This window comes from Eretmochelys imbricata, chromosome 2, assembly GCF_965152235.1.
Source record: "Eretmochelys imbricata isolate rEreImb1 chromosome 2, rEreImb1.hap1, whole genome shotgun sequence".
In the NCBI taxonomy this organism is placed as follows: domain Eukaryota; kingdom Metazoa; phylum Chordata; order Testudines; family Cheloniidae; genus Eretmochelys; species Eretmochelys imbricata.
Genome location: NC_135573.1, coordinates 166,452,845 through 166,476,031, shown reverse-complemented (window position 1 = coordinate 166,476,031; position 23,187 = coordinate 166,452,845). Strand labels below are relative to the sequence as shown.

At 43.8% G+C, this 23,187-nt stretch overlaps 1 protein-coding gene across 1 annotated transcript in view; it reads right to left on the bottom strand.

Moving 5' to 3' along the window:
• Positions 1 to 23,187, bottom strand: part of COBL (cordon-bleu WH2 repeat protein) — a 226,790-nt gene that overhangs the window by 130,134 nt on the left and 73,469 nt on the right. The window contains 2 exon segments of the mRNA XM_077808716.1: positions 5,413 to 5,641; positions 6,848 to 7,055. Of these exon segments, the coding sequence (XP_077664842.1) occupies positions 5,413 to 5,641; positions 6,848 to 7,055 (437 nt within the window).

The following is a 23,187-nucleotide window of genomic DNA, read 5'->3' as shown; positions in this document are numbered from 1 at the left end:
ATAAGGGCTTCACAAGCCATCCCTTAATACTTAAAAGTAAAGACTGAACGTCAAGTGGAGCCAATGGGAGCTGTAGGCAAACCCATGGGAGCTATTGGCCCCAAAAGTTGAAAGGGAAATACATGTTTATTAAGGAACACCTGCACTAAAGACACGCTATAGTCCCAGTCCTGCAATCACATGTACACAGGCAGATCTCTGCATCCATGAGAAATCCTCTTGACTTCAATGGAACTCCCGTGTGGGTGTACCCAGGTGCTCCCACATGGATCAGCTTTCCAAAGTATATAATTTCTATGGTGAATTTACAGACTGTCAACATCTTTATTATAAATCCCTTTAAAATTTTACACGGAGATGGGATTTCAGACATTGTGTATATTATTTCATATCAACAAAGAATTCAGGGCAAAATTTTCCTCTTAAGTCCATATGGAAGATCATGACTGATACTAGACTCTCTGAATACGAGGACAATGCAAGTAAGGACAGAGAATGCTGAAGTCAAGGGATGAAATCATGGCCCCACTGAAGCCAACAGTTTTGCTACTGATTTCAGTGGGGCCAGGATTTCACACAAGGTCCTCAATATGAATCAGAACACGGTGCTTATAATTTTCTTCATGACATTTGAAAATAACCCCCACTTTTTGTTTCTGAGTCATGTACAGAAACACAAAAGAACACTGAGGACTATTTTTCTAAGCTGGGCAATTTTAGATGCACTTGCAAAATGAGTGCCTGCACGTGTTGTGTCAACATTCACATTTGTGTAAACCCAACAGCCATATGCACATTAACTGGGTAAACGTCCAAGTATGCACATGTTTGCACACATATTTTGCAGGCACAGTTTAGGAACCAATTGCCGAAAGTGTTTTGGTTACAAATCTTTTCCCCAGGGTTGTTGTAAAAAAAAGTTGGCATTCATTTTTCAAGCAAAAACGTGTACTGGAAAAGCTCACAATCACAATGATGTCTATGGGTATGTCTACAAAAGCTTCAGTCATACCCAGTGATTGCAATATAGACATCCTGTGACACTGCACCCCATATTCTTCAGAGTGATATTATTATGATATGATTAGGACATAATTATAATGCATTTTATGCAAGATAAGTCATGTGAGATGTCACTGAAAATGTTATGATTTGCTGAATATGATTATCTTATTTGTATGCATGTATCATTTGGTATCTGAAGTTAGGAATATTGACTCTATATCTCTATTTCAAATGTAGTTGCACCTGGGTAATGCCCATTAGACAAGATGCTTGTAGTCAAGATAGATGGGTAGGGAAGGGCCTATTCAAGGCAATGGGGCATTAAGAAAAAACAATAGGCCTTAGGAGGAGCTTATTTCCCACCTGGGGAGCATTCTTGAGAACACTACAGACAGCCTCTGACTAATTGTTGCTATGACTCTACAAAGATGTGATGTGACCACATGTCTCTAGACCAGTGGTTCCCAAACTTGTTCCTCCGCTTGTGCAGGGAAAGCCCCTGGCGGGCCGGGCTGGTTTGTTTACGTGCCGCATCTGCAGGTTCGGCCGATCACCGCTCCCAGTGGCCGTGGTTTGCTGCTCCCGGCCAATGGGAGCTGCTGGAAGCGGCGGCCAGTACGTCCCTTAGCCTGCGCCACTTCCAGCAGCTCCCATTGGCCTGGAGCAGCGAACCGTGGCCACTGGGAGCCGCGATCGGCCGAACCTGCGGACCCGGCAGGTAAACAAACCAGCCTGGGCCACCAGGGGCTTTCCCTGCACAAGCAGCGGAACAAGTTGGGGAACCACTGCTCTAGACTCCATCTTGGGATGTCAGTGTTTTTCCAGAGACCTGTCTGGGAGCCAAGCTTTGAAACTAAGGGTTCCTGCCATATGCAAAAGCTATATAAGGTAGGAAGTGACATCATCTGGTGTGCTTCACTCCCCACCCAAGGAGACTCCTGGAAACACCTGAGGAACAAAGACTGAACTGGGGGAAGTGCTGGACCCAGACTAAAGGGATTTTTAGCCTGTGAATGGAATACCTGGGGATTCCAAGCTGTAAGCAAGTGCAGCTTGCCCCTTAAGAACCTGCAGCCTACTTGTATAATCTCTTAGGGTGAAAATCTGCTATTTATAACCAATCTATTTAGTATACTAAGTTTAGCTTGCGTTTTTTGTTTATTTGCTAGATAATCTGCTTTGATCTGCTTTCTATCCCTTATAATCACTTAAAATCTATCTTTTGTAGTTAATACACTTGTTTTTCGCTTTATCTAAACCAGCGTGTGGGAATCATAACATGGGGCAAAAGGCTGTTGCATATTCCTCTCCGCATTGAGGGAAGGGGCAAATTTAATGAGCTTACGCTGAACAGTTCTCTGTGCAACGCAAGATGGAATAATTTTGGGTTTATACTCCAGAGGGGGTACGTGCCTGAGGAGCTGGGAGTAGCTTTCCCATGCAGGGGCTGGTCAGAGAGCCTGTTTCTAACTGCAGCTGGGTGTGTCCCTACCTGTATGTATGCTGGTGAAAGTGCAGGCTGGAAGACTTTGTAGCTTGTCACAGCAATATGGTGTGAGAGGGAGCCCACGCGGGACCCCTTGGTGGGTCAGGGGCCTCAGTGGTACTCCAGTTCCAAGTGGCACCCTGGGGGAACCCGTCACACATCCCCTAATACACTGGTCTCAATTAAAATGTCATTGTTTATCCACAATCATCACACACATGGGTATCTCAGCATCTGTTTTTTCCAGTTCAAAACTAAGGTACAGGTAAACCCCAAGTAGTTAAATGCCTCTGGGGCAATCAAAACATTCTCATTTTGCTCATGAGACAAAGCAAAGTTTAAGATGATCTGAATTCAGATAATCACATTTTAGATTATAGGCATCTACCAGGATTCCATGCATCAGTACGTGATAAGGTTTTAAAATATTGACATTTTAATGGAAATGATTCCATGACCAATGTATTTTCCCTCCCGCCACTCTGGCCAGAAATGCAGGCAAGTGAAGCAGTCCATCTGCACTGAAAATAATCACTGTCTATGATATAAAACAGATAATGTAAACAACTCTGTTCCCTGTAGTATTTTATGCTATGACCTTGCAATTTTGTTATGCTACCAAAGCCATGCTAAAAAGACAACCTGAAGGGGAAACTGATTTTCCCTAAGCATTGTTGTACAGTACCTCTATAGCTCAGAGAAGGTTCAGACTGAGTTTTTGATGGAAGAACTGGAAAAAGCAGGCAATGAAAGGACAAGAAAAACCACATTAACTTTCTGACACATGACCCAGTAAACCAGATACTATCCATTATCCTTAATATTTGGTCTTCAGAAACACCATAAAGAAAGGTGGGTTTTTTTCCCTGAAACTGGACATGCAAGGCTGCTGTTAGAAGCAACAATGCACTTACCTGAGTAGAGAGGTTTGTTGTTCTAATTCTTAATCTTTATTGAAACTGCTTCAACTTCTAAGAGAAACTATGTAACCAGGTGAAAGCAGAGTTTCTCTTTTAACAAAAGACTTAATAGAACTTTAGAACGAAGTGTTGGTGCCTCAAGTGAGGAGTCACTCAACTAGAATTTGCTCTTACACACAGTCTGTGTTTTGAGCACATCCAATACCATATTTAGGGTTGTAGGGGCACCTCTGCTAATGGGATAAGATGTTGGAACAATCCATTTTGTCCACCTGATAATTGACATGGGGCCGTATTCTGCAGCCCAGATGAATGGGTTACTGCCACTGAATTTAATGAGAATTTTCCCTCTGTAATGACTGCAGGGTAGGGAAAATCTTGATACCAGCAAAACCTTGGGAGAAATATTGTATTTGCAGGATCACCCTGGGGAAACTCCACTAAAATTATTTCTTTTTATTACTCAGGACTGACACACAGGCAGGTAGATATGAAAAAATAACAGAAAAGAATGAATCCTGCAGAAATACATTTTTGGGATCAGATGTAGTATCGTTCTAATGTAATGGTTAATTGAGAAACAGAAGTTAATTTCTTGTGTCAATCACCTATTCAATGGGTAAGATTTGTAATATTACAGTCTGCTCCTATGGTTCAAATCCTGCAATTGGGTCTGCTAACATGGAGTTCAGTAGGGCTCTGCATGGGTACCAAAATGTGAACCTGATTAGGGCCAATATTGTAGCCAATGCACTTTGCTACTTTTCTGGTCCAAATATTAAATTAAAAGAAAAATATGTTTTAAGAAGGCCCAGACTCATTATTCTAGCGAGAGGTCTCTGAAATATGCCATGCTATAAGGACAAACACTCTGTATGCTTAACATGCTGCTCCAAAGTGTTTCACTGTAAATATGTCTAAATAGAAGAGAAGTAGCATTTGAGCTGTGGCACTTTAATTTGTGGGTGTCTTTTTTGAGCCTCTCGCCATTTCAAAGGGAAAGGAAATACTTAGTTTACTTAAAAGCCTAAACTCGTTGAAATGTTGATCATTCCAGGGTAAAACTGTCATTTAACAGACAGGTTTGAAAGAAGAGACCCAACACCAACATAAATAAATGACTGTATAAATAAAAAATAAGCTTGTCTAGCACCATATGTGGTGGCAACATTTTCTAAACAATAAACAATGACATCAGCTCTTTTGGAAGAACTACTCAGTGAAAGAAAAATAAAAGATTTTTTTTAAATGAAGATCACTTTTTGTTAGTAAAAAAAACCAGCACTCGGCAGTGGCAGCCTAGGATGTCTAAAGCACATTTAATATCTATGCTCTCTGGATCAAAGAGCTGTCTGACCAAACTGAAGTCCAGATAGGTGGCATTAGAATATTGTTTAGAGGAGGAGAAAAACACAAAAGAACATTATTTTAAATAAAAATACCTCATCGGTACCTCTTCATTAACAGCACATAGCTTTGTTCATAGGAGGAATTGCTTTGGCATTTAGCAGCAATTTTTTCTCATAAGCCCTGGTCTATTTCTGTCCCTCTCATTTCTGTCAGCTGCCATGATGGTGGCACGTTAGCTCTCCCTCGTTCTCTGTGTCACAGCACAGGTGGATGAGCAGCTTTGTCTGGATACGGCACCAGTGCCCTGGGTGCCCCTTTTGGCAGCAGCCCTCGGGGCAACGAGGCTCCTCCCTGTGTGTTTAGACTGAGCCAATCATCTCTTTCACAGCTGTTAGCCTCTACTGGCATGATGCCTGGGAACAAGTCACGCTATTTACATTCTGGGGACTCCTGGATGGCAGCTGAATGCACTGTTATCTTTGCTGTTGCTACTGGCCTTGATTATAAAACATGAGTAGCTCTGTAAAGCTGACATGAATGTCACCCTTCTATTTAAGTCTGGTTTTAAAGCAACGAAGATGTAAATACAGATCATGTGTAATCATTGGTAGATCACTAGAGCCATAGCAGATGCAATTAAACTAGACTCACCTCTTTTCCTGTCCCAAGCATACAGTTCCTTTATCCCTAACTCGTCCAAGGACTTTGTAAGTTCCAGCTCCTCCCCCGTGATATTGTCCCTCAGGAGGACGACCTGCTCTGGACTGACCTCGCATTTTTCACAAATGGCTGGGATTATGCTGTGCAGAGGCACCTCAGGACTAACTCGTACCACAGCCTTGTGTGTCTTCAGGTAATTCACTACCAACCTCATGGATTTCTGAGAAAGCAAAGGAAACAGACAGACACTGTCAGGCTTTATGTGGGTGTCTCCACACCAACCCCCTACATGCTTTCCAGTGACACAGAGCAGGTACTGAAGACTTTGTTTTGCCTTGATCCTTCCGGTGCAAACTTAGTGACCCACATGGGGAAACTTGCTATTGGACAAGATCTTACAAAAATCTCCAAGGAGTGATTCACAAGGACTAGTGTATAAGAGCAAACTCAGAGGCAGTCATGCATTAGGAATCCTACTGTAAATAAGCACCACCACATTTGAATGACATTCAAAGCATAGACAGTAAAATACCTGGAGGAAGAGTGAAAAGCAAAGTTAATCAAATGGGAGGGGAAAAAAATCTGTTCCAAAACCAGATACTGGCAAATAAAGATTTTAATTCAAGGAGCAGAGGGGGAAGAAATTTTGGCCCATATTCTGGGTTACACTAAGGCCCCTTTGCATGATACACCTGCCCAAAGGGGTCATAAATCCAAGAGATCTTGCCAAGTAAGGATTCTCCAGTTGGAGAAAAGCAGCTTTTACACCACGCCCCTGCACATTGTGCCTATATAGGAAATGTGGCCAGGGGAAAGGAGCTGTGGCCAGAGCGCTGCTTATTTAAAACAATGTCATTTTTCAGTGTGCGTAAGTAGCTCCCTCTGTGATATTTTAATGTGATGAGATGCACTGATTCCCATTAATGTTCATATTTCAGAGAAAAAATAAGTCTTTGGAAGATGGTTGGCTGCAAATCTCTCCCAGATGGTGAAACTTTCCATTTACTTTAAGGTTCGTGGTCTTCTTGATAAATAATCATTACTTATACAATATACTTACTGTATGTGCAAAGTCACTATATAAAGGAAACAAGTGAAACATCTTAAAATTCACTTTAGTGATTATTTTCAGTTTAAAAACTTTATTTCATAAATGTCCCTTCAGATTCTGTCATAATGATTTAATCTGCCCTAAATACTATATTTAACCTTATTACTACAACAGAATGCTAGTATCCAGAGTGAGTAATAGTAACTTTACCAGTTTAACAGATGACTGCATCAGTCTGTACACAAGCCTCCCCCATCCTGATTTAAAGATAAAAAAAAAAAGTGGGTGGAACAGGGAGTATCAGCATCTCTGCTTGAAGATATACTACTATAATGATGGTCCCATAGTGTTGTTCTAGCAGCAGGCAGTACTGACCTCAGGGATCCTAGGTGGAGGTCGTTTTGTCTTCCCTTCAGGAACTTTCTCCTTCAGAAGTACTGTCTGTACATCCAGCGCCCCAACCAAAGTATTAGGCTTATAACTCAAAGGTTGCATCCCACAAGCCTTCAGCTCAAGAGTATGGTGAACTGGATTCAAGTGGTACCGGCTGCACAAATCCACCAACAGATCCATCACGGCTTTACTGCAAAGAAAAAAAAGACTCTCTGTAGCCTTTGATTAACTATACATTGTTAGACACCAGAATACCAGAACTAATCCAATAGTACTCATAGCATAAACCAAGGGTAGGCAGAGTGCACCTTGTCTGCTAAATGCCCCCATAAAGTTCTACAATCCAGTGGCCTTCATCCTCACTATGGGCTTGAAGAACACAGAGATTACATGTCCCAATATAAAATGCTCCACACTGATGGGAGCATCCTGGTCAGTCAGCTAAAAAAGGAGTGTTTCGATCTGGGACCTGTAATCTCCATGGGTGATGTTTTTCAGTGAGAAAGAAAGAAGAAAAACTACATAGATGCAGCACCATCTGGAGGAACAGGCATATTTCCACTATGCACTTTAATTACACCATTCCACTTTAATTACACCATTAATTCACAAGCACGACCAGGAGCGGGCACTTAATGGAGTCACTGGGGAATTTGCAAGAACGGCTTTGGCAGCTCCAAAAAGTCAGGCATGGAGCGGTTTAGGAATCCTCTCTCCAGAGAGACAAAGGAGTTAGGGATTGAGCCCAACTTCCCTACCAGGATGCACTGGACATAGGGAGCAGCAACCTTGACGTAGGAGCCAAGACACAGCCTGAGAAGCTGCTCTTCTAACATCTGTTACAGGCTCCAAGAGCATTCTCAGGTGCAAAATGGACAAGCCTGGGAAATTTGAAAAATCAGATCATAGATGAAAGAGGAACACTACTAGGGGGAATAAGAAGACTGAAGATCTAACCATGGTGGTTTTAGGATGAGGGGAAACACTTCAGGAAAACCAGGCACTTTAGATAGCTGTGCTCCCTTGCGCAGTACATCTATATGAAAATACATTTGGAAGTTCCATTGTCTAATATGTGTGCACTATTTCACATTTTCAAGCACTTATAATTATATTTTGAAACCATTTCTCCATCCAAATGTAGCAATATACAAATCCATTGAAATATGCACGCACGTGTACAGAACTACTGCATATTCCCACATATACACGTGTGCAGCAGTGAACAGCCATAGTTAAGGTTGAGGCTGTATATCTATCCATCGCGATATAGATATCAGTTTGCCTCTTTGTGTATAGACAGTGGTAAGTAGCTCTCTTTTTAAATAGAATTTGCATATGCTGTTTTTCCTCTGCCTTATTGCTGTTGTTTCAGAGAACAGAATAATCTGGAAGAACTTAAATTCATAACACCTCACTATAAATTCTATATTCTACTAGATATCTTTATTTAAATAAAATTATGTGTTTCTGCAACACGTAGCATAGCAGTAACTCACACAAGTTTGGCTAACAACCAAAATGCCATCTTAAAACACGCAAGCTATTTCATTCAAAAAAAAAAAAAAATTAGCATAGAGGTTGAAAAAAATACTGACCTTCATGCACTGAATTATTGCAGTTCCAGAACACAACTATAATACTCATGCTGTGGTATCTCATTAAACTATGCATTGTGTTCATCAGCACTTTTCTAGCAGCAATCATATTTCCAACAAAGTAGTAGACTTCATACAGATGATATGAAAAAGGCAAATTATGGTCAATCATTTGAGATGAATTCAACCCCAGCAGAGAGAAAAGAAAGCTGATTCTCCAGCAACTGCTGAGTGCAGAGGAGATGGGAACTACATACAGTAAGTATTTCAAATGAGATCTGCAACGCCCAATCCTGTTTCATCCTGCTTATAAATACTCAAAACTGCCACGGAAAACATCCCCAAGCTTCAACTGTACTATTTAGGAGCCCACAGATTGAAAGATAAAAACTGTTAGAACAACTTCAAAGAGCAATTTTATCAAAACGGAAACTTGAAACGTTTCCCCAAAATGTCAGCAGAATAAAAACAGAACTAAAAGAAGTCTGTGGACTAAATGCAGAATGAATAGATTCCCTTATAGACTAAAGTTTCCAGAGAGATAAGAAGTTAAGCTAAATGAAGTGGAAGCCCTTTGTACTAAAGTTATTTTTTTCTATAGAACTTCACCATAAGCACTATCACTGGAAATGCACTTTGTACAATGTACTTCAATATACAAGGGGTGTAGTGAGCTCTTTATTTGCTGTAAATAGGATCCACAATGCATACCTCACTCACCATCCACAGAGAGGGTTGGCACTATACTGTTTATATGGATGTGAAAGTTCAAAACACTATTTTCTGGTTGTGATTGGTAGCTTGTGGACTGGTTCCTACCTCAGTTCATTGTTGGCTTTCAGGCAGTTATCTTGATTTTGGAGTCTCTCTTTGGCTCATGTTGAAAACCAGCTCTTCTAGCTCTTGCTTCTTCCTGCTGGAGTTGTACATGCTGTGGAAGCGAAGAAGTGCACACTGTTCGCAGAATACTATGTCAGGATTGCCCTCAGCCATTTAGATGTGCCACTCTCTTCTGGAGCTCTCCCATTAGGGATGCAGGATGGGATATGTGTATCTTGCTTTTGGCTGGACAGTAAAGGGTTCAAGCTCCTCCTTTGGGTTTAAAGGAAGAGTGTCTCTCTCTCTCTCTCTCTCTCTCTCTCTCTCTCTCACAGACTGCCATAAGTGCCAGGTTTGTGGGGAGGAGCTGACAGCTGGGCCCCTTAAGTAGTTTGGGGCTCATTAAGAGGAAACCATGAGAGGTTATGGGGTCTGGTCAGGACAAAGGACTCCTGGAAAACAGAAGTTCAACTTCCTTTCATGGTGAATAGAATGGATTATGTGCACTGGAGCCAGTGGTTTCTTATTTGTTCCCTGCTATAACCTGAATTTGGGCCATCTTGCTGGACTTTGTTGAAAAGTGAACTTTAAGGATATCTTTAGGCCGCGCTTCTGAGAAAGGAACGACCTGCACTGAATTTCCATGACACAAGATTGAATCAGAATGTGCTCTTTTTGCCTGTCCCAGGGGACCCCTGAAGAAACATTTCCTTATTATGAAGAGAAAGGGATTCCCCTTATTTGCTCCCCACTGCTTTAAAGTATTGGTAAATCCTTTCCAAGTAATAGCATCCATGTGACAGGGTTCTTCCCTATTTCCTCTTTATTTGTTCCCACCTGCCTAGTGCCTTAAGAATCAGAAGTAGGCTGATCCTTCTTCCCCATCATCTGGGCCTTGGTGATTTCTTGGGAGCTTGTTACTGTCACTTCTAGAATGGCCAAAAGGGGCTTCCTCCATCTTTACCTCTTCACCTTGTCCCCTGGATGCCTGGTGCTCCATTCTGACCATGATTGGGTGAAGCAGGTCGTTGATTTTGAAGTCCAGTCTCAGGACTTCTTCAGCTCCAGAGCTGAGAACTCCTTTCTTTGCCCCCTCCTGCACAGGTTAATCTCTTTTACACTAACTCTCCAGCTAGGATGTACATTCTTTACTTATTCAAGCCAGAACTTGGAAATATACTTTGTTAGTTTTCTGACTCTTCCCTCAAATACCTCCAATACTCTTTAGAGAGCTGTAAACTCTATAGCACAAAAAGAATCCAAGAACTGCTGGAAGAAACCATGTTAAGGTTCAGACATGATTGCCCAGGCAGATATTTTTAACAAGGGTCTGTAATTTGGCTCCATATCACTCTTGTATTATTAAAGAGTATGATATTGCAAACCAAGGCTGGAAAGTAAAGAAGAGAGACTGCCATGTCAGCAATACTTATCAGGCTGACATCCCACTTAGGTACAGTGTTTGGCTCCCTTGTGTCACAAGGTTCCCCTGTAAAACTCAAGGAAGAGATTTACAGTTGCATATTACTTTGAAGATAGAGTAAACAACAGAGTTGTTCTGGGAGAGGCCTCAACTTAGTCTCAACTAGAAGCACCAAGAGTAGTCAGTTTAAATATACACTAGTGCATTTGGGGGGGAAGGGGGAGATACTCTACTGACAGAATAAAAACAGGTCCCTGCCCTGTGAAACTTACAAACTAAACAGGTGAATGAGGCAATAGCTTTTACTGGCCCAACTTCCGTTGGTAAGAGAGACCAGCTTTCAAGCTTACACTGAGCTCTTCTTCAGGTCTGGGAAATGTCCTCAAAGTGTCACAGCTAAATACAAGGTGGAATAGATTGTTTAGCTGTGTTAGGAGTTAACACATATTTCAAGGGACCATTTAAGGTGAAGTGGCCCGTTAACACCCATCCAGTCATGGGGGAAAGGAAGGTGGGAGTCGGGGAGGGAACAGCTGGGTGGTGGGGGGGTTGTTAATAAGTTATAGACTGTTGTAATAAGTCATAAATCCAGTGTCTCTATTCAGTCCATGATTTTTAGTGTCTAGCATGGTTATGAATTTAAGCTGCCAGGCTCATCTCTTGAAAGTGCTGTTCGGGTTTCGTTTGAGGATGAGGATTGATAGGTCAGATATAGAGTGATCGCTTTGTGAAAAGTGTTCACCCATAGGTAATAGGGTGCTTTTGTCTTTTATCATTTTCCTGTGTCAGTTCATTTGACAGCATAGTGATTGTCTGGTTTTACTTCCATAGTTGTTGTTGGGGCATTTAATGCACTGGATGAGGCACACTACATGTTGTGATAGGCATACGTAGGAGCCATGAATCTTGAGAGGTGTGACTGCTACAATGATCAACACCCCTCACAACATACCGGAGTACATTTCCCAGACCTGAAGAAGAGCTCTGTGTAAGCTTGTCTCTCTCATCAACCAAAGTTGATCCAATAAAAGGTATTACCTCACCCACCTTGTCTTTCTAATATCCTGGGACTGCACGGCTACTACAACACGACAAACTAAACAGGGAATATTCAGCCAAAAGTGGAGTGTGGGTGACAAATGCAGAAAAATGTCCTTTTGCTTTATATTGGTCTATTTTGCGCATGTGCCTTTTGACTGCCTATTGTGGCTTAGAACCTGCCTGGCTGCTCTAATTTTGACTCACATCCTATTTGCTATTTTGTACTTCAATTCTTGTTATTTGGTTTTAATCCTTCCGTGGTTTTAAATTTCCTAATTATTTGTTGTTAAACCTCTTCTACATTTAGCTTGGTAGCCCTTTATTATTTGTAACTATTTCCTTCTATTAACCTGGACCTAGTACCACCAGTATGTACACAAACACACCCCCAGTCCCTCTCTCTTTAGAGCTGCCCTTCCTTAGAAACCATTCTGTGAGATGACTTGTAAGCTGTAGCTGTTATCTTTTAGGTCTCGATCCTGCACTGAGAACTGGGAGAGCAGACTACCCCCCATATGCCTGTGCAGAGCCCTGCTGAAATCAGTAAGACTCTATATAGGCCGAGAGCTCTGTCCTGCAAGCCTCCAGTGTGGGATTGGGGCTTTAACTTGTACATTCTTTAGGTCAAGGACCTGTCTTTTATGCATTATCTTTGAAGTGCCTAGCTTAATGTAAATAATAGACATGACTGTGGAAGCTTAGTCATCATCCGAGCTAGCTCCCTAGATGATCAAAAACACTTTCTCTCCTTCCCTGTCCCATTAATCACTCTCACCCTCCCTCATCCAAACCTGGAGGTTGGTTTCCAAAGTCAAGGATAGTTCAAAATTCCCTGGCTATTCTTCTGCAACACATGGCAATATTACATGCAATGTCCAGCATAACTACTCCTAATGCTGCAGATATCAAACCCCAGCAGTGACAAAAAGAGGGCCAGCACATTAGCTAAATATTGGGATGGGTATAGAAATTGTCTCTAGAGTATCTGGTGTATTTCATGAGTATAACAATGCTGCTGGCAAGGTTGGAGAGAGCAGAGAAACTGGGAAGAAGAAAAAAGCAACTGTACACTCTACTGTTGAACCAAGGAAGCCAGCTGATAGAAAACCACAGCCCTCCACAGGGGGCACTTACTGGGCCTTTTCATGGAGGTATCATCGGGTATTATAATAATAAAATCACGGGACTGGAAGGGACCTCAAGAGGCTAACTTGTAATTAATGCACTCTAGGCTTGTCCAGTTGGCAACATCCCAGGGTGCACAGTGCAGCTGGGATGTCCTACAGCATCCCAGGCACAGTGTGCTCTCTGAGGCACACTAGAGAAGCCCCAGAAAGGAACTGCAGGAATGTAAGATCCCAGCAGCAGAAGACCAGAGTGTTGGGAGGGGGAGTTAACCAAACAGGTCCTGAATCTTACAAATGGTTCAGATTTGGTTCAGTTCCAGAAATGGGCAAAGATGAAACCAGTTTTCAATTCACTCATAGGAAATACTGGGAAGAGGAGTGAACAGCAAGGTGGACTTTCTTCAGATCAATCCAGTTAAAAGTTGACCTATGGGGACAGCGATTCCTTCCTTTGCTTTCACTGACTCAAAGGGTCTACTTCAAGCAACTGGTCACACAAAAAGAATATTAGATCTGCAGTTGCTTTAGGAGTGCTTACATTTATTTGCTTTCTTAATGTCTTGTCATCCTTCCTCTTTCAGACCTGCCAGAAGCTTGTGCTGATCTGGTGCAATAAAATCACACATTTAGGTTATCGTTTCAGGACACGATGCAGTGGTTACACAAGAGTATAAGAACTGATTAGTTGTTTAAAAAAAGATATTCCATGACTATTTTGGTACAGGAAGTCTGATTTCCCAAGAGGCAAACACATACTATTCTAGAGTTCACAGGGATTAATTATTCTAAAAGGACAAAATGCTTCGTATAATACTGTTATATCACAACACCATTCATCAAGGGCTCCATTCTGCCCTCAAATCTGCAGGGTCGCGTTTCCAAAATCTGAAACAACTTGTGTGTTTGAGGAGCTGCCAGTAGCCACAACAATAAAGGGACACTGTCAATGTGAATTGTTTTTATACTTTAAAAAAAAATCCAATTTCTGATAAAGTATCCTTAATAAAAAGTATTAAAGTCAGGCTGTACTACTTGAACATCATTCAAATATATTTTATAAGGACTTCCCTGCTTTCTTGCTGATGTCTAAAAGGGTCTTTTCTGCAAGGGAGAAATTGACTATACATAAATACAGTCAAATGCACAAAGTGAACAAAAAATAGAGAACATTCCCTTCTAGCTACTTTCAGTTATAATAATCTAAGGTATTGCTTGTAAATATAGGAGGTCCAATATTTTCAGACAAACGTGATTCTCAAGTGGACAGTTTCCTTTTAAATTGGGCTTCCTCAGTTACCCAGCCATCTTTCATGATGCTGATTTCCAGAGCCACATGACTTACTTTGCTGCTGGCAGATCTCAAAAGAGGGCGTGGTTTTACAACCCTAAAAAGATAGATTTATCACAATGTATAAAGGCAAATTCTGCTTGCAGATTCATGAATATAAATTCTGAATGACTTCCATTAATGTCAATGAAGTCATTCATGCTTTACACTGGTGTAAAAGAGGAGAATGCCACCCACCAGACTCAACTGGTGGAAAACTTGATAGGACTGGTGATGATTGAGACAGCCCCTGAAGAAAAATCGGGGAAGGGAAGAGATGCACGTGCTTGCAGGAAGAGGAAGTTACTCACCTTGTGCAGTAACAATGGTTCTTCGAGATGTGTGTCCCTATGGGTGCTCCACTTTAGGTGTCTGTGTGCCCCTGCACCTCTAATCGGAGATTTTTGGTAGCAGTGTCCCCTTGAGCCCGCGCATGTGCTCTCCCTCCCTCGTGGTTTGCCTCAAGGCTATTTAGCACTGCACGGGAGAACCCCCCTCACTTCCTTCTCTACCACAGAGCCCTGTAGAGAACTCCGAAGTACAGGGGAGGAGGGTGGATTGTTGAGCACCCATAGGGACACACATCTCAAAGAACCATCGTTACTGCACAAGATGAGTAACTTCCTCTTCTTTGAGTAGCGTCCCCCTATGGGTGCTCCACTTTAGGTGATGCCGGAGTAGTACCCACCACTGGAGGCTGGGACTTCGGAGCGGAGTCTTTTACTACAGAGAGTACTGTGAAGTTGAAGATGGTGTCAGCGGCCAAATCTTCAGTGATCGCATAATGTTCTGTGAAAGTATGGACAGAGGCCCCAGTCATTGCTCTATAGATTGGGGAGATAGGAGTATCCCTATGGAATGTGATTAAGGTAGGAACTGATCTCATGGAGTGCATACGGACAGAAGTAAGTTGCGCCCTTGCTAAGTGATTAATGTAACTAGAGACCCATTTGGATAGTCTTTGAGGAAGTATCTCAGAGCTTTTGGATCTTTCTGTGGATGAAAGGAAGAGTTTAGGGGATTTTCTGAAGTCCTTAGTCCTGTCCAAGTAGAATGCCAATGTCCTTCTAATATCTAGTATATGCACAATTGTCTCCCAGTTGTCACAATGTGGTTTTGGAAAAAAACAGGGAGATGGATCTGTTGATTCATATGGAAAGTGAAGAAAAAGTAGAGAGAAACTTGGGATATGGCCTTAGAGGTTTTTTTGTTTGTTTTTGTTTTTTGTTTTTTTTTTAAAAGACAAAGGCTGTGAATGATGGGTGTGCCATCAGGGCCGCTATTTCTCCTATGTGCTTAGCTGAGGTGATGGCAATTAAAAATGCTGTCGTCACGCACAGGTGTAAGAGAGAACAAGTTGCCCTGGACTTGGAGGGAAGTCTAGTCCAAGCCCTGAGAACTAGATTAAAGTCCCAGGCTGGAGCGGGTGGTGTCACATGGGGAAAGAGAGTCTCAATGCCCTTAAAGAGTCTACACATTAGTGGTGAGCAAACTCCAAGTGAGAAGCCATTTTCACTATGAGATGTACCTTAAGGGAGCTGAGTGAGAGTTTAAAATGTAGTGCAAAATCAGAGGGAGGAAAGATGAGGTTGGGGCTGTCCGTTTGGAATGGTACAAACTTGGAGTCGTTTCCATTTTGTAGATAGGTATGTGGAGTGGTCAACTTGTGGTTGTGTTGCAACATGTGTTTCAGCTTGTCAGAGCATTCTGCTTCTAAGCCTTGGAACAAAGAAAGAACCAAGCCTGGAGGCGGAGGACCCATGGGTTGGGATGAAGGGTCAGCCCAGTGTTTTGAGAGAGCGGGTGAGGAATGGGCTGATGTCAGAGGAACAGGAGGGCATACTGCCATCTGCATCAGGTAAGGGAGCCAGACTTGTCATAGTCAAGAGGGGCAATCACAATAACTCTCGCTTTGTTTTGTTGAATTTTCAACAGAATCTTGGATAGGGTAGGAAACTGGGAAAACAGACATACAAGTGGGCTCTGTTCGCTGGGAAGATGAGGGCAACTGCCAGTGACTGTTTCCACAAAGAGTGGCTATATCTTGAAGCACCTGTGAATTCAGTATACACTCGTTGTCGTGAGAAAATTCCCACTGAGACTGTTGGTTATCCCGTTCTGTATCCCTTGTAGACAGACGGCTGAGATGAGCACATTGTGATGGGTGCATCAATTCCAAAGTTTGAATGCTGTCTTGCAGAGGGAGGGAGATCTGGCAGCTCCTTGGCAGTTTATACAAAACATACAGGTCACATTAATGACAGGTTTCAGAGTAACAGCCGTGTTAGTCTGTATTCGCAAAAAGAAAAGGAGTACTTGTGGCACCTTAGAGACTAACCAATTTATTTGAGCATAAGCTTTCGTGAGCTACAGCTCACTTCATCGGATGAGGTCACATTAAGTCCATCATAACCTTTGTGTGTTGTTTTTGATGAAAGGCAGAGTTTGTCTTTGGCACAGGCACTCCTGACAGCCCCTAACCCCAAAAGAGTGATATGGAAGGCCATTTCTGTGGAAGGCCATTTGTCCTGAACCTTGTTGTTGTGTAGGTAAGCTCCCCAGCATATTAGGGAGACATGTGTCCCAGGGTGGTGAATGTGGGTAGTGAGAGGAGCGTTCTCGCTTGTACTGCATCATGTTGATGCTGATAAAGTCCAGTCACTGTACCAGGGTTAGTATGCCACTACAATGAAGTGAACCTTGGAGACAACCCTGTATGGAGCAATCTGTACCTATGATGACCCTGCCCCAAAGGTAAGCAGTAGGAAATCACCTGTACGATGGTTGTATTGACATATGGAGGTAGGCACCCTATACGTTCAGGGCTCTTTCCTCTAGAGCTGGTCCTAACTGCTGTGAAGTAAGGTAAGGTGACTACTGAGTGGCGTGACAGGTGTATAGATGGCAGCTGATGCTGTAAGGTATCATTGTTCAGGCCTCCGACCAGCTCATCAAAGTGCTTATAAGAGGCAGTTTGAGAGGTCATGGACTGGGATGCATACTGTTCTCACTTTTGAGCCCTGTCCCTCTGTGCTGTTATGAGCCAGGGTGTAAGAGATGGTGAGTATTGAGAAGATTGTCATCTGTGGCGTGGTTGAGAGGTATATCTTCTCTTCTGTTCCACAGTGTAGATTCCTAAGTAGTGTAGTGCAGTCCGAGAATCCTTCAGGATGTGGAGAGAAAATCTGTCTTCTCCACAAAGAGTTTGGCAGTTCAAATTGGAAGTCTGTAGCTCTTTGGGAAATCTAGAGAGGTGTAGTGAACAAAAAAAAAAAAAAAACCCACAACCCACCTCAGTACCACTGACATGGAGACTGGGCGGGCAGCTGTAACAGCTACATCCAGTGGGGTCTCTAGGACCGGTCTGGCTATTAACTGACCTTCTCTATGAATGGTCTGAATCTGTTCTTTTTGTGTTTCCAGTAATTTTTCAGAAACATCCTGGGTTTCCCCAAGATTAACAAAATTGTTTCACCACGACAGTTTGGTAATTTAAGACTCTAAACAGCAATGTTGTTGATGAATATGCCAACTTGCAAAGCCTGATCATATGGAGTTGACTTGGCATTATGTTGCTTGCTTCATGCATTAACCACATCCACTATGATGGAGTTGGGTTGCGGATGTTGAAAACAAAGTCTGCCTCTTTGGGTAGAAATGTATGGTTGTTTTTGTTTACACTCTGTTGCTGGTTGGCGCAATGGAGGCTGGCTCTGCCAGATGATTTTGGTAGGATCTAGAATCAGCTCATTAATTGGGAGGAAAGTTCTAGATGAGAAGGTAGTATGCAGAATTTCCACCAACTTGTGATGTGTATCTACCATCTCCTGTAAGGGAATCTGCAGCTCGTCTGCCACTCTCTTCTCTTGGTAAGATCCAGAAAGTTCTTATATCTTCACCTAATGATGAGGGGTGGACAGCACAGTCTCATCTGGGAGAGATGAGGAGAAGTGTGCTAAAGAGGTAGCTTCCTCTTCAGGTGTGGTTTTTTTTTTTCCTTCCCCTTCCCCCTTCTTTCCTGTTCTGAAAAAGCTTTCTCCTGTCCTGGCTCAGGTGCTCTCCTGCCCTCAGGTGCCAGGCTGTAGCAAACCATCTGGTGTACTCTCCCCGAGAGACACCGGAGATAGTCGCGCCATGTGTATGTAATACCCCTAGAGTTACAATATGGCCTTGGGAGGGAGAGGCAGGAAGGCAGGCATGGGCGGTTGGCGTGATGGAATTGGGGATGACCCTTGTAGTGTGGTGGTGGGCCACCTTGAGGAGACAGGGAATGATCTCCTCCTGGCCAGTGTCAGATTCATCAGTGGGTAAGGGTGCCACTGACTGGGGTATTGGCAGTATACGGCCAGTGCTAGGAGCGATTCTGGGTACTGAGGTGTGCTCGATACTGGGGTCCTGGTACCAAGTAATGGGGATTGTGGTTCTTCCCCAATCATCAGGTCTCCAGGGTACCGGAGCTAATGCAGTACTATGGGTTCATTTGGTACCATAGAGGAGGGTCTGTGGTACATTCTCAGTACCAACAGTTGGGCAGAGCACTCTCTAAATGAGAATTTTGCCCAGTACAAAAAGTTTGTTGATGCCACTTTTTTAGAGACGGTATGGTAATTGTCTCTCCCTGGGTACTGAGGGAACAGGTCTCCAGAGTATCAGACCACCTGTGTTACCATGGGCTCATCCAGAACCCCAGAGGAGTGTCTGTAGTCAGTATCAATGGTTGGGAAGGTTCAGAACGCTTCCTAGATGGGAGTTTTGTTGCATCTGGTACTAAAGGGTTTCTCTATGCCACTCTTTTAGAGATGGTACGGTAACTGTCCCCTCTCCTTAGGGGACTGTACCCTTGCCTTAGAGCATGATGGTGGAAGCCTCTGGTGTCTTGGTGCTGAAGCAGAGCTGACAGCAGGGCTTCTCTGGGTCGCTCTTTTAGCATGGATGGTACGGTAACTGTGCCCTCTCGGGGCCCAGAGTAGAACTCAGAGCAGCACAGAGCTCACAGCAGGAAGCCCCTTCTCAGGTTTCAGCTTCCAGAGCTTCCCTGCCCAACCAGAACGGCAGCTGAGCTCCTCGCAGCAGGAGGTTCCTCTGCTGGTATTGTCCTACTGAGGTGGTGGCTCTGGGGCGTCCCACAGGCTGGCCAGCTACTCGGGGGTCCCTGCCGAGATGGCCGCACTGGGGAACACCCCTCTGGCTGGCCAGTTGCTCGGAGGAGCCTTTCCAGGGGGAGTCTGCTGGTGGCTTCTTCTTCTTCTCTCTCTCTCTTCACCACTCGACCCCTTTTGAAGTGAAGGCTCTGGGGGTGATCCGGGGTCCCCTGCAGACTGAAGTGTTTTCTCTACAGGGGGGAATTTTTACTTCAGCTCCCAGCTCCCGTGAGGCTGCAGTTTTAGGTGTGGCAGGTAAAGCACTTCTGTGAGGGTCTCCCAGGCACAGTGAGTGTCTGGCCATTACAGGAACTGACTCCTGGCAGGAGAGGCACCGCTTGGAGCAGAGAGAGCCAGGCAAGCCCCTGGGCAGGGGGTGTCATCCTCTAGCAGGGAGGAATATGCAGAAGAGCCTTTTTTTAAAAAAACTGAAAAAGAAAATAATTATGTGTCTACTAGACGCCTGGGGGCTGGGGGGGGGGGAGGATGCCCCCAGACAGGGAAGGAAAGTGAAGTTCTTTTCCTTTTTCTCTTTTCTTTTTAAACCAAAGGAATAAAATAAAACAAAATAAAACAGAACACTAGCCTGAGTACTTTTAGGGAGAACAAAGGTAACAAAACAAACACTACTTATGCTAACGTAAGCAGTGTCAGGATGAACTCCACCCTGACATCTGGTGGTGAGGTGTGGCAAGTTGTGGAAAAGAACTTCAGGGGCCTATCTCATTTGCATAGGCACACCCACCCCGCCTAGAATGAGGCCATAGCTGCCCAAATGGTCACTTTGGCTGCTGTGGGATCCCCAGTGTCTCTGTTATTGGGGCAGGAAGAATAAATTGTTATTACACTGATTATGGGAACTGTGCTTGGAACTGTACTTGGCCTTTTGTTATGATGGAGGGACTCACCATCAACTAAGTAGCACTTGCTAGGCAAGGGTCATGGGTTTTAAAACTCTGTGAATGGAGAGAGGCTGGGGACAAGTATTAACACTTGGTGGCATAGGCCCCTTGGTGAGGGCCTTACATGCTAATTGCACTTCCTCCTTTCTCCACTATGGAATATCAGAGCTAATTTTGATGCCATTAGGAGTCTAGTTACAGGCCACTGAGCTCACTTTGGGCTAATAGTGCACCAGCACTGAGGCTCCCTTACTACAAGCTGAATTCACCAAAGAGCTGAACTGACTAAGAGCTGAAATCACTGAGCGTTGTGTTAAGTAGCGAGGGAGCCTGAAGATCTATTGTGGAGCAGTTTGCGGGATGGCTGGAGTGCCTTGTGGACAGGCTGGTGGAGCAGTGCGTAGGACGGCGGGAGCTGCTGGTGGGACGCGGAGCAGTTTGTGGACCGGCTGGTGGAGCAGTTCGTGAGACGGCGGGAGCTGCTTGTGGGCCGCGGAGCGGAGCTGAGCGAAGGAGTTAGTGGGGTGGCTGGCGGAGTGGAGTGGAGCGGAGGCCTATGGAGCTGTGGGGCGGTCAGCTTCAGATCATGTAAGGTGCCTCTTATCCCTGTCCCATCTCCACCTAGGTTGGGAGGTAAAGCTCCACAGATAAACTTTCGAACTCTGGGGCTGCCCTGACCAGGGACAGAGACTTTTGGGTCATTGGACTTTTGGGACTTTGGGTGATTTGGGGTTGCCGGACTCAAGAACCAAAGGGAAAGGGGCATGCCCCAATTTGCTTGGGGTGGGTTTTTGCTCATGGGTTGTGTTATGAATCCTGTTGGTGGTGTTTCCCCAACATAATGCCACATTGTTTCTCTCTGTTATTAAAAGGCTTTTTGCTACACTCAGACTATGTGCTTGCGAGAGGGGAAGTATTGCCTCTTGGAGGCGCCCAGCGGGGGTGGTATATATTTGTCCCAGGTCACTGGGTGGGGGCTCGAGCTGGTTTTTTATTGTGTTATTGGAATGGATCCCCTAGATATTGAACCCGGCCCTTGTTGCTGCCAACTCTGACGGGCAGAAGGGTTACACTAATGACACAGATAAGGAAGGGACAACTGCTCCTTGGGTCAAACTTGGTAGAGAAGGAAGTAAGGGGGGTTCACCCCTGAAGTGCTAAATAGCCTCCAGGCAGACCAGGAGGGAGGGAGAGCACTTGCGGGGGCTCAAGGGGACACTGCTACCAAAAATCTCCGATTAGAAGTGCAGGGGCACACAGACGCCTAAAGTGGAGCACCCATAAGGACACTACTTGAAGAAGAACATGGGGATGGCCTCTCTTCTTTCGACAGAGACGACTGTAACCTGCTGATCGTGAGGGGGGCACAATTTAAAGGTTTGCCCCCCTCCCAACAGCTTGAGTCACGCCTTCACCCCACTCTCCGCAGCCCCTCCTTGCAGCTCCCAGGTGTTCACTCCGCAGGGAGAGGCAGCAGTGAAAGTAGTGGCTCTCCCTGCAGCTCCCACCTATTTGCTGCTGCCTCTTCACAAGGCCACAGCTTTCAGTTTGCCAGCCCTGGGAGCTGTCACACAGGTAAGCGGCCCAGCAAGCAAACCCTGGCACAAATCTGGGGGGAGGCACATGAACCGCACGTCCCCCCCGACACACATCATCTCTGCTCTATCCCTGCACTAGTCAGGCAGAGCAGGAGGAAATTGAAGTTTGATGAAGTTACGGCCTGCTGCTTTAAAAATCTATCTTTGATTCTATCCTCATTGGCTGTTATGTACTGATCAACATGCAAAGTCTTATGATACCATTTGAAACAGATGTAACTGATTAAAATAAGATTGATTAAAATAAGAACTGGCTCAGATGTTTGTCTCAAACTATAACTGAACCCAAATTAAAAATTTTCATACAACTTCTTCCTCCATTACATTTTTAACTTTTAAAAGTCTTTTCACTTTCTTGTTTCAAGTAGGTCTAGAAATGGAAATGCAAAAACTGGAATTGTTATTGCGAGTCTCCCAACCCAATTTTGCAGACTTGAGAAGTTAAGATAGTTCACATAAAATTCAGAAAGAAGCTGAACTTTTAGGCATTTCTCTCAACTACTTTCAACCTTCAAATCTTTGAAAGTTTGATCAATCCTAACCTAGAGCCAATTTCCTCAGCCCTGTGATGTTACTTCCCTATATTCATAGTCACCAGTAGGAGTTCTCCACACAGATCGATGGCAATGCATTACTTGGCTCATTGAACAATTTATTTCACACCCTTGCTGGGATACACTTCAGCTTCCATAAATAATTAACCTATGGGGAACAGTCTGATTATAGATGATGCTACATTTTCAGCTAACTTTTTAAATCCAGCACCTAGCAACGTTTGGTGTATTTCCAATATCCCCTGCCACCCTTGGGCCCACAAACCAAATGACTGGATCAATATATAAAATATTAGCACTAGCCATGGTAGGGATAACAAACATCCATGAAAATCAAAGGCAGCTATAAATTCCAATACCCTGTTCAAGCGCATATAGCTACTAAATGTAGTTTCCTTTTTCATTCACCTTTCTGCCCCCCCTACAAAAGATCACAATAGGGCCCTTTATAATTGTAGTGCTTTTGCAAATTTGTTTTTGGAAGGAAAATAATTTCCTTGATCACTAGGCCTGTCATGGCTAGTATCCTTTGCATGACACTCAGAGCTTGTTCGGGTTTGCTGATTAAATATCTGCACTTTTTGGCCAATGATTCTTCATTTTCTGAATCTGTTCTGTTTTCTAGGCCTCTTCTTTCATTTTCAAAAAGAAAAGGAGTACTTGTGGCACCTTAGAGACTAACTAATTTATTTGAGCATGAGCTTTCGTGAGCTACAGCTCACTTCATCAGATGCTGTAGCTCACGAAAGCTTATGCTCAAATAAATTGGTTAGTCTCTAAGGTACCACAAGT